The sequence below is a fragment of the Eupeodes corollae genome, chromosome 1 (genome assembly GCF_945859685.1).
Source record: "Eupeodes corollae chromosome 1, idEupCoro1.1, whole genome shotgun sequence".
NCBI lineage: Eukaryota > Metazoa > Arthropoda > Insecta > Diptera > Syrphidae > Eupeodes > Eupeodes corollae.
In genome coordinates, this window is record NC_079147.1 from 231532297 (window position 1) to 231544433 (window position 12137).

At 37.1% G+C, this 12137-nt stretch overlaps 1 protein-coding gene across 1 annotated transcript in view; it reads left to right on the forward strand.

Moving 5' to 3' along the window:
* Window positions 1–12137, forward strand: part of LOC129954200 (death-associated protein kinase related) — a 173251-nt gene that overhangs the window by 141983 nt on the left and 19131 nt on the right. Inside the window, exons 5-9 of the mRNA XM_056067943.1 lie at window positions 3149–3386; window positions 3832–3935; window positions 4056–4208; window positions 4378–4549; window positions 4673–4823. Of these exons, the coding sequence (XP_055923918.1) occupies window positions 3149–3386; window positions 3832–3935; window positions 4056–4208; window positions 4378–4549; window positions 4673–4823 (818 nt within the window). The remainder of the gene's footprint in view (window positions 1–3148; window positions 3387–3831; window positions 3936–4055; window positions 4209–4377; window positions 4550–4672; window positions 4824–12137) is intronic.

Here is a 12137-nt window from a genome sequence, read left to right on the forward strand (position 1 = left end):
TCAACGGAATCCTGCTTGTTCGACATCGAGTGCGACCTCAAGGTGTTCTCTGATGCGTTCCATTATGACTTTTGCTACTATTTTGGCAACGGCATGTAGACCGCAAATTCCCCTCCAGTTTCGCACTTTGTAAGATTTTTTTTTTTGGGAGTTTGACTATAATTCCCTTCTTCCAGTCATGGGGGAAGCTTTTGGTGGTACAGGCTTCTTTTATAAACGCTTGATGTAAAAATAAAAAATAAATTGGGTGGCGCGACAGTCCGTTGAGAACCAAGGCCTAGTGACTTACAACTCTCAACCATTCGTGTGTGCGAGTAATGTTGTCAGGAATGGAGGGGACCTACAGTTTATATGCTGACTCCGAACGGCTAATTTTGAGAAAGCACTTTTTCATGACAATAGTTACTCTTGGAGAATTTGTCAATTCCTCGCAAGAGGCAGTACCCGTGAAAAGACTTAAGATGGCATAGGCAGGGATCGAACCCAAGACCGCTAGCATGACAGTCTAACGCACTAACCATCATGCCACGGGTACCACCGCCACGCTTGATGACGTTGGCGATTATTGTAAAAGCTCTGCGGAAATTCCAGCACGTTTTTGTTGTTCTTAAGTGCTTTAATTGCGACAACGATCTCATCTTTACAGGGTGGTGCAGTGCGGTTTCGGAGATAAGTTTCTTCAGGCGCTTCAGAAGGTATTGTCTGCACGTTTAAAACCGGGGAAAAGTGTTCTTTCCACCTTCTGACTTCCATCAGAATACAATAAACTTATCACAGTACCGTCTACTTCTTTCACCAGGTGTTGCTTTGAGTTGTGTGTAACCGTCAGCTCTTTGGTTATTCTGTAAACGGTCCTGCTGTCACACCTGTTTGCAGCATCTTCTGCTTCTTGCGCCAATACGTTGATGTAGTCAGCACCTGAAATGAAAATATTTTTCACAGCATTCCAATGGTGTTCGATATCGTCATGTACTGTGCTGCTGATTGTTCTCATTTCGGGAGACAGGTGGTTTCTGAATTGTTGACGGGTTGTGAGATCCTCTAGTCTGGCGATGTTGAATTTGGGAGCTCGTGTTGTTCCGTTGGATCTTCGAACTGTAGCTGTGCGCAATCTTAGGGTAGCTATCATTCAGTGGTGGTCACGGGCAAGACCCATATCGGCGCCTTTTCTGTTTCATACATCCAAGAAACTTTTGGTTGGCAGGCCCTTGCCTGTCCGTCGTCGCCACCCAGCTAATTTCATGACAGAGTTTGTGCTCAAACATAATGCCACCAATCAAGGCTATTGGCGTTGCAGAAGTCAATGAACCTCTCACCTTTATCATTGCAATTGCCGACTCCGTAAGCACCTAGGAAATGCCTTACCCATTACACAAATGATATCAGGCCGTATTTTGAAAAAACAAATCTAGGTTTTAAGGCTTAAGTTTATCAGAAGAAATAAAGTTAGGAAATAGAAAACTTAGACAGCAAATTTTCCTTTAACTGGCGGGGGGGTTTCTGGACAGTTGGCATTATATATGTACCTCTTAGGTCGGATTTTCGTATTCCTTAGAACTTACTTTATGCAGTTTGCAACACTGCACGTTAAAATAATAATGGACTCATAGAGTGCTATCTGATAATTGGGTGAAATTTGGGCCCAGGACCGTTTTATGGCTTCAATAAACTTTTCGGTTTTTTCCTTTGTAGATTTTTCTTGAAAGCCATCCCCACAAGTTTTCCATTATGTTTTTGTCAGAAGAATATGGAGGCAAGGTAATAGGTTCACATTTTCCTCTGAATCCAAGCATTTATTGTCCGTGCGGTATGTATTGTGCATTGTCTTTTTGGAAAGTTCACCTTTGTACACCGAATAATTCAGAAAATTGCAGAAAAGCTAGATTTTAAAGTGATGGCAGTCATTTTAGAGGTTTAAAAATCCAACTCCATTGCCCCGTAATATGTGATTGCTCCCCATTCATTACACCGGCTCATTTGCTGTACCGTTTTTCACGATAGATTTCTTACTTTCTTAAATTATGAAAAGCATAAAAGCAGCTATATCAATTAGGTCCGTCTAAGCTCAATTCCACCTGATGTTAATTGTTGCAAAATTAGGGCGTTGGCTCTTGCGTGTAGCAGTCTTTTGATGTCGTATATGGTCTTCCTTCTGTATCACCAGAGTAAAAGTCGATCTACAAACATTTACCCCAGCTTCTGCCTTGAATTTACTAATGGAAAGCCTTGCATTTGAAGCAGCTCTCACTATCGACCGTGGCTTTCTTGACTCTTCCTTTTTGGTACATACATTTTTTACGAAATTGAAATGTAAAACGTATATTTTTAAGTTCTAAATAACTACTAAAACATACATACTAAAAATATTTTTAAACTCAAATTAAAAAAGTGTATTTAAAAAAAAAAAAACGTTCTAACAATTTTCAAATAATTTTTTAAAAACTAAGGTTTCTTTCAAAAATCAAATGGCATTTAAATTTTTGAAAACAAACTTGTCCCATAGGTTCATTTTTAAATGCTAATATAAAGGAAATATTTTTAAACAGACCTTGGATACATTTTCAACTTCGTGCGAGACAGTCATTCAATTTATTTTCTAGGGAAATTGAAAAAAAAAACATTACATTACAATTACATTACAAAGATACACTTTTTAAGGATGCAATATTTTGAAATTAATAAAATAAAGAAATTGTGTGTACAGTATTTTGACCCGCTCCGATTTAAGAACCAAGGCATTGCATGATAGAGAAAGTGTATGTTAGCTTCGCAGAAAAAGATTCAAACGAGTTGTAATATTGTGCGGAAAAATTGTTGTACATAATGTATTTATTAATTTAAGTAAAAGTTTAGTCAAATTTTAGTTAGAAAACCAACTTGTAAATACTTACATCTTTAAGATAATTAAAAACAATCAAGACCCTATACAAATTTACATAATACACATTTTAATATTATACCTCAACATTTTATTAAATGGCATGACTCATTCAGAAACACAACACAAATTTCTATCCTGGAATTTACAAATTCCAAAAATAATATAACACCCACAAAACACTTAAAACAAAATAAACTTTTTTTTTAATTTTTGGCCTCTACTAACCCCGGCAATATTCTAACTTTTCTTTCTTATATTTCCCCACAGAGTTGAAGGCGGTGAACTTTTTGATCGTGTAATTGACGACGAATTCGTTCTCACAGAACGCACCTGCACAGTTTTTATACGACAAGTCTGCGAAGCCATGCAATTCATCCATCGCAATAATATCCTTCATTTGGACCTTAAACCTGAAAACATCCTCTGCCTCACAAAAGAAGGAAATCGCATTAAGGTTATCGATTTTGGCTTGGCCAGAAAGTTTGATCCCGACAAGCGTTTGCAGGTACCTATAATTTAACTAAAATCCTTGAAATTAATTGAGAAAATCCTTTCACCACATGAAGTACATGTGGTGTGTGTCGTTGATGTGAATTTTGGATTTTGGATGCCTAAAGGCTAAAGCCTAACCTTACCCTAATCCAAATCCGTTTCCAAATCCAAATCAGAGAAAGGGATTTGATTTTCATTCACACATTATTCGCAGTTGTCAGTTTCCTCATGTGGCAAATTAATTGCCGCACCATGAAGGAGGTTCTTCGAATTTTCTAGTGCTCGAAAGTCACGATTTTTGTGGCAAGGAATGTGGTCTAAAATAAAATGTCTTTTTGGCAACTGAAAATCGTCACTCTTCCTCTCACTTTTCACACCTCCTCCTTATCCTCATCCTCATTTACAAAACACAAATTACGGTTTCTCATATATGATACCCTTTGCTCGTTTTATTACAGATCCTTTTTGGAACACCCGAATTCGTGGCACCCGAAGTAGTTAATTTCGACTGCATTACGTACGGAACAGATATGTGGAGTGTCGGTGTTATATGCTATGTTCTGTAAGTAGATAAAGCCACCTTATTCATTTCGTTTACGTTTACGTTTAAACTAAACTAAATTGGGGAATGTTTTAATATAACCTCATTTCCTCCCACATATGTATGCTGCGGTACCTATAGCCTTTCAGGGTTGTCACCCTTTATGGGCGAGACTGATATAGAAACAATGGCAAACGTCACGATAGCCAAGTATGACTTTGAAGATGAAGCCTTTAGTAATGTGTCCCCCGAGGCTTTGGATTTCATATCAAAGTTACTAGTTAAGGATTGCAGGTGAGAGGACTAATTGGTGGGACTTTACATGAAGGCATTCAGCTCATGTTGCTATAAACAACAAGTATAAAATGTGTAACCTGAGTTAAGAGTGCTTTCCCTCTATAATGTTGCTCTGTTGGTTGCTAATTAAAATTTTCCATCTATTCAACTCAACCTTAATGTTTAGTACCAGGATGACTGCCACAGAGTGTTTGGAGCATAAATGGTTGAAACGGAAACCCAAACCACCACCGATTGTCTCGCCCAAGCCAACAAATGTACCCCCGGCCAAATTAAAAGCATCAACACCTTCACCTGTACCAGCTGACGTGATTGAGGATGTTGGAGAGGTTAATAAGGTGAGGACTTTTTTTTTCAAATATAATGTATCCCTATACGAGTAAGTAGCTGCATGTACTCGTATAAATAAGATTTTGCACTTGAAAGCGGATTCTTTTGAAGACAAAGGGTTCTTCTTTCAGACAAAAGAACTGGAACATACAAAGGATAATTTAAAGAATTTCATTGAACGGTGGGAGGAGCATCCTAACAGCCCCTATGTATTCGATGCTGAGGAGAATGTTATTGCACCCTTAAGAGAGTCAAGAGCAGGAAGCATATCCTCATCAAGAGGTTGGTTGTACTTTACAAATAACAAAATAATTATATTATGTATGTCTAACAAAATTAATTACACTGTCTGCTGCATTAGTATACGTAAATATTTGATACTTATAGTGAAACAAATAATATTTTTTTTTAAATTTTCAGTAAGCATTTTTTACACATTTTAAAAAGTAATAATTTGATACTTAGATTTGCCTTGTTTCAGTAATTGAATATGAATTTAATAATTAATATTACATAACATATAATTTTCAACTATAAGTTGAATAAAATATTTATTAAAAAGTGTATTAAATATTCGTCAAAGTAAGACAGACTTTGCATATTATTTATAATTAAATTCCCTTTCAATTAATTAAAATTGAAATAGATAACATAATTGCATATTTTAAATATACAACATGCCCATACAACAAATTGAATATACCGTATAAATACACATACATACATAAAGTATTCCAAAATCATTACCTGTAATATTGTCAGAAACGTCATTGTCAGGCCAATCGTCTGACATCTGGCAGATTTAGGCGACATAAGGGACTTCATTTGGAGTGAACTGTATTCCTTGAACAGGAGCTTTAGTTGATTTTTGAGATCCATTTGCAGAAAATACCAAGAACTTTATTATCTACAAAAAAAAAGACATTACACAGGTTACAAGTCCATCATAAGTTGTATTTTGTCTTTTAAAGAAAGAGTCCTTATTCCTACTCATAAGTAATATTGGTAATGAACCCACTTTTGAAACCAAGAATAGGAAAGAGGTACTAGATATTACACTTACCTCTGACTCGATCCACAATATGATTTCAAACTGGCATGTCTCAAAAGAGAATTCCCTCTCTGACCACAAATACATTCAGTTTGAGCTCAAAAATGTGTCAAATACATCTAGGGGTTTTCGAAATCACCGGAATACAAACTGGGAGCGATATAAGGAGGTACTAGCACAACTGCTTGATCACAACCTTCTTAAAAGCTCCTCCAGTAACTATGATGAACTAAACCTTTCTGCAAATCATCTCACCGAAGCCTTAAATGAATCAATGAGATCTTCAGGCCCTGTAACCATTTTTAAAGGGTAAAAAGAAACTAGAACCATTCAGAAAGAGCTGTCGCAAACTCTTCAACAGATCTAAGTACACTAGATCTCCTTCTGACTGGGACTTACACAAACAAGCTCTAAAGCCATATAAAAAGAATTAAGGAAGAGTAAGAGGTCTTCTTGGAGAAACTTCTGTGGTAAAATAGAAAATACTTCAGAAGACTCAAGACTCAGGAAAATTCTCTCAAAAAGTCCAACAATACCCAGTGCTATAGAGATAGAAGCAGGCACGTGGACTATCACAGATGAAGAATCTCTTAATCTGTTATTAGACACCCACTTTCCAAATAGCTCTAACATACTCAACGACTTAACATCAGAGTCTCTAGCTTCTACAAGCGATTTAGTTGATCTAATAACGCGGGAAAAACTGCAATGGGCCATAGACAGCTTTGATCCATATAAATCTCCAGGACCAGACGGAATCATTCCGGCCGAACTACAAAAATGCTCAGACATGATCATTGCAGCATTGGAAATCATTCTGACAAGCTTTTTAAGGTTGAGATATATTCCCAAAGCCTGGAGAATGGCAAAAGTAGTCTTCATTCCTAAAGCAGGGGAACCCTCACACGTTAACCCTAAAGATCTACGACCAATCAGCCTATTATCCTTCCTTCTTAAAACCTTGGAAAGATTGATTGAAATTTACATCAGACATAACTAAAACCATGTCTCATTTCCATTCTAAGGGAAAATCAGTAGAATCAGCACTTCACTCGCTGGTACGTATTATTGAACATTCCCTCGAATACAAAGAATATAACTTAGTAGCGTTCCTAGATATTGAAGGAGCTTTCAACAACGTCATTTACCAGGCGATCACAACAGCAATGGATAAGCTGAAATTAGAGAAATCACTCATAGATCTTATAAGTCTCATGCTCAAAAGCAGGACAATAATGAGAAGTTTTACTATCAGCAGATCGGTGAATCGAGGCACTCCGTATCTGGGAAGCACCCTCAAGTTCTCTCGGAACTCCTACAAAATGGCTTAAATAGGCTAACAAAAGGGGCTAAGCAATGTTGATTGGACGTCAATCCACATAAAACAGAATTGATACTCTTTTCGAGAAGATATAAAATTCCTCAGATTAGCCCACCTAAGATTAGAGGAATACCATTGAGCTTTTCCGATCTAGCTAAATATTTAGGCATCATTTTAGACAAAAAACTAAATTGGAAGGCAAATATTGATGAAAGAGTAAAAAAGGCTATTGTCGCGCCTTTTACTTGTAAAAATGGGGTTTCTCCCCAAAAATAACCCACTGGCTATACACTTCGGTAATCAGACCGATACTCATTTATGGAGCTGTCACTTCTATACAGACGGTTCAAAGACCGATCACGGAGTTAGAAGTGGTATCTTTTCGGAAAAACTGAATCTCAGTCTATCCTATAGACTTCGCAATCAAAGCAGTGTATTCCAGGCAGAAGTAATGGCGATTAAAGAAGCATTATCCTGGCTCAAAGAAAACGTTATTGCAAGGATATACGAATCTTCTCAGACAGCCAAGCCGCTCTTAAATCTCTCGCGTCTGTCTCCGCAAACTCTCAAACAGTCCACGATTGTCGATCATCTCTGAATGAGATGACGGAACAGTTTAACATTCACCTCATTTGGGTGCCGGGCCACAGAGACATTCCGGTAAATTGTAAAGCCGATGAGCTCGCCAAAAACGGAACACTTCTGCCTCATGTTAGACAAAAACATAACATAGGAACACCACTTGCTACATGCAAATATCTTCTCAAGCAATATGCTCTAGAAATAACAAATGCTAGATGGTCACAAAGTAGCAACTGCCTAGCAACCAAGCAAATATAGCCAAGTATTGACTTAAAACGGTCAAAAGGCTTGATATCACTGAGCAGACAAAGTATAAGCTCTACAATTGGAGTAATAACGGGACACTGCCTCATAGGAAGACATGCTCTGAAGCTAGGGGTCTACACAAATGACTTCTGTAGAAGCTGCATGGACGAGGAGGAAGAGGAAACGGTCCAACACCTTCTATGTATATGTCCGGCACTCTCCATTAGAAGGAATAACTTTCTCGGTAATCCTTCTTCGATAACACCAGTGAACTGGCAACGATTGACACAAAACGTCTCTCTGACTTTATTAAAAGTACGAAATGGTTTGTTTAAGTTCATTACTCTCCGATTAGTAACCTCATTAGTGGTATCACAATGGACCCTTGAGGTCTACGTGCGTCAATGACATCTGGACAGCCACTCCAATCTAACCTATTCCTTTTTCAATATGAAAAGAAACCCTTTTACACAAAACTTTAAATAAAATTGAGCACTAAATAAATCATTTACATCCGAGTAAAGTTCAGCTTTCAGTTAAATAAAAAAACATGATCAGCGGTTAGGGTATTATCACCTCTAAGCACATTAGACCATTGTGTCATATCTGATTATTTCTCATGCCAAAAACCCCAGTTAAAGAGAAAAACCCTACGAGAACCGTATGGCAATATGACGAAGTCTACTGGAACGGTCTCAACGACTTCTTCAGGAACTTTAACTACTGGTCACTATACTTCCTCGATAGTGACGTGGATTCCAGCGCAGATATGGTAACAAACTTAATTCTTTGTGGAATGAGAAATTTTATCCCGAATAGGGTAAAATCTATCATTTGTAAAAACTGTGCCCAACACTACGTCATCGTCAGTTCGTACGCTCGTTTCAAGTGAAACTCCCTACGTAAGCTTGATTGATAAAGCCAATTTGCTTGCAGCACTGTTAATTCGATGCTGTTAATTCGATGCTGCCAATGAGTGACATAAATCCTTGAAATCGTAAAGGTTTATATGGGACAAATCTTCTTTCGAACTCGTACAGTTCCTAGAGTACTAAAAGATCTTGACATTCACATATCCGCTGGCCCGGTAATTAACCCCGCTATTGTTCTGAAGAGGTGTTATTCTACTGGTTTCTTTCCGAGTGCATGGAAAACAGCATTTGTACAGCCTACCCCTAAAAAAGGCGAATCCACATCCCACTCTAACTATCATCTAATGGCACTCACATCCATTCTTTCCAAGGTCATGGAAACGTTGATCAATTTTCAGCTTAAGAAATATTTTGAAGAACGGAAGCTTCTTAATGACCGGCAATATGGCTTAGGTCTGCTGGTGATCTCTTGGTTTATCTCACCAAACAGTGGAACAAATTTTTACATCGTTTTGGAGAAAGTAAAATTATTGCACTTGATATTTCAAAGGCATTTGATAAAGTTTGGCATCAAGCTCTCTTATCGAAAATACATGCTTTTGGTATCGATGAATGTCTTCTTTGTTGTGTTAAAAATTACTTTTCGGACGTTCCATTCAAGTAGTACTGGACGGGTTCAAATCTGATATTCACAAAACAAACGCTGGTGTGCCCCAGGGCTCCGTTTTGTCTCCGACGCTCTTCCTTTTTTTAAATGATCTTTTGTCTGAAACTTTTTACCCACTAAATTGTTTCACGGATCACAGTACCTTCAGATTTTCATATTCGTTTTAGATACTCATCCTTTTTCTTCGGATGTGGGCTACCAACGGCAGCGTATGATAAGTTCATTAAATTGTGATCTTGACAGCATTGTTCAGTGGGGAATCAAAAACCATGTAGAATTTGATGTTTCAAAAACTCAATGCTGTCTACGGTTGCAAAAGCGTTACCCTCCATAAATGCCACTTTCCATGAGGGGTACTTCCATCGAGGAGACTGAACAACTATCAGTCCTAGGTATGTGCATTACAAACCACTTGTTGTGGAGTGATCTTTGCCATCGCCAATTTAGGATTTTTTCGACCATGAAAGAAGTTTTTTACCGCTTTTGATCTGGCTATAATTTACAAATCTTTTATTCGTCCAAAACTCGAGTATAATTACATTTGGGCTGGTGAGCCAATAACGTACTTGAGTCTTCTGAATATAATCGAAAAAGAGCTCTAAAAATGATAGGAGATCGTTTTCTTACCGAGACATTTGTTTCTCTTAAACACCGCCTTAAGGTATCATGCTTGTCATTGTTTTATCGATATTTTTGTAATCAGTGCCCTAATGAAATAGAAATTACATTCTTCCCTTAAACAATTGAACCGTAATACCCGTTTTGCTAGAAATGCCCATCACTTTACCCTTGAGCCCAATTTCCGACGTACTGCGCAGAGATTCTTTCTTTAACCGCACTACACGAAATGCTTTACATAAAAATAACTTGAGTGGCGCAACAGTCCGTTGAGAACTAGGGCCTAGTGACTTACAACTCTCAACCATTCCTGTGTGCGAGTAATGTTGTCAGGAATGGAGGGGACCTATAGTTTATACGCCGAATCCGAACGGACTCGAGTTACTATTGGAGAATTTGTCAATTCCTCGCAAGAGTCAGTACCCGTGGAAAAACTTAAGATGCCATAGGCAGGGATCGAACCCAAGACCTCTGGCATGACAGTCCAACGCATGAATTATCATGCCACGGGCTTTATCAGGCTCAATATTTCCCAATCATCACAATGTGCAGACATTCAAAACCAATGTGTATCGGTTTCTCCTTTCTTATCCCATCCTCCTTTCCTAATTGCTCGCACTGTGTTTAATCATTATAAGGGTATTCATAACAAAAAAAAGCAGTCATTTTGACGTAAGTAGACTTGACAGTTGAGAGAGTTGCTCCAATTGAAAGCAATTTCTTGGCAGCTGGCTAATAGAAAAGTTTCACAGTTATGCCCTGTAAGGTGTTCGTCTTTTGCCTACTTAAAAGCTCATTGTGTGAGGTCATTAACAGATCTTCTAACATTGAATAAGATCAGACAATCGGGTGCAGTAACTTAAAGTTAAAATTTACCTCATATTTACTCAAAGCTGCGATACATTAAAAATATACATTTCATTTTTTTAACTTCCCATAGGAAGTTATTGTAATGGGTCCGATTTGTCAAATTGAAAATTTTGACATTTCTCGACGTTTCAAGGTCCCTAGAGTCGAAATAAAAGATTTTTAGAAAGATGTCTGTGCGTGCGTGTGTACGTACGTTTGTACGTCCGTACGTACGTACGTCCGTACGTCCGTACGTCCGTATGTCCGTACGTCCGTACGTTCGCGACGTTTTTTTCGTCGTCCATAGCTCAAGAACCAGAAGAGATATCAACTTCAAATAAATTTTGTTATACAGATAATAAGGCAGAAAGATGCAAAAAGGGCTCTCAAGAAAATTGCGTGGGTGGTTTTTTCACTATAGCAGGTTGAAAAAAAGGTGAAAATTTTGGTTAACCCTAAATATCTTACGAACCAAAAACGCTAGAGACTTGAATTAAATTTTATAAAATATATTGTAACGTGATACCAAACAGATATATTTTTTGAAAAAAATCAATGTAACGGTTTTTTTTATAAATCAATAAAACTGAAAAAAAAAATTTGTCACCTCCAAAATTTTACGACTGAAATATGATTTCATCTCTAAAACAATTTCGTGCAACGAAGAATAATGTTTTTGACATCTGATAAAATTTTGACAAAAATTGAATTGACAGTTTTTATTACAAAAAATAAAAAAAATAAAAATAAATATATTTGCATCAAACTTATCTTATTTCACAGAAAATATTGTTTTCAATATTCAGTAATTTTTATATAAAAATCCAACAGTCCGTTTTTTTCATAAAAAATAAAATCTACAAAAAATAGAGCGCAAATTTGGTAAAAATACATATAGACAAACTTTTAAGCAAGACAAATCGACAGACAGGATGGGAAGTTATCAGTGTGGGTTGCATCCCAGCCTCTTTTTTTTCTTGTGTTTTTGTCTGATAGAAAATCAGCACCGACATACTGAAATGCCTTGAATATAGTTTACCTGAAACATTACATAGAATAAAGTATTCAGGCGTATAAACTTTGCCTTTTCGTCAAGCACTGGCTGGAACATCTTTTAGTATAAGTTGTAATTCAAATGTCTTTTATAATAACAAAACAATTGCTGCATTTTGACTTCACATTAAATCAAACAAACCTAAATTACAGAAGCTCAAATTTTCAGCAATCTGACAGCAACTGTCATTTAGATAGAAACAATATTTACATCGATTGCGTTCAATCTAAGATGGAGTAGGTTCAGAACAAGTTTCTAATATCTTAAGAGCTAACTGATAAAAAATAGGCAGGTTCGCACCACATAAGGAACTTGACAGTAGGTCAAGTTTCAAGT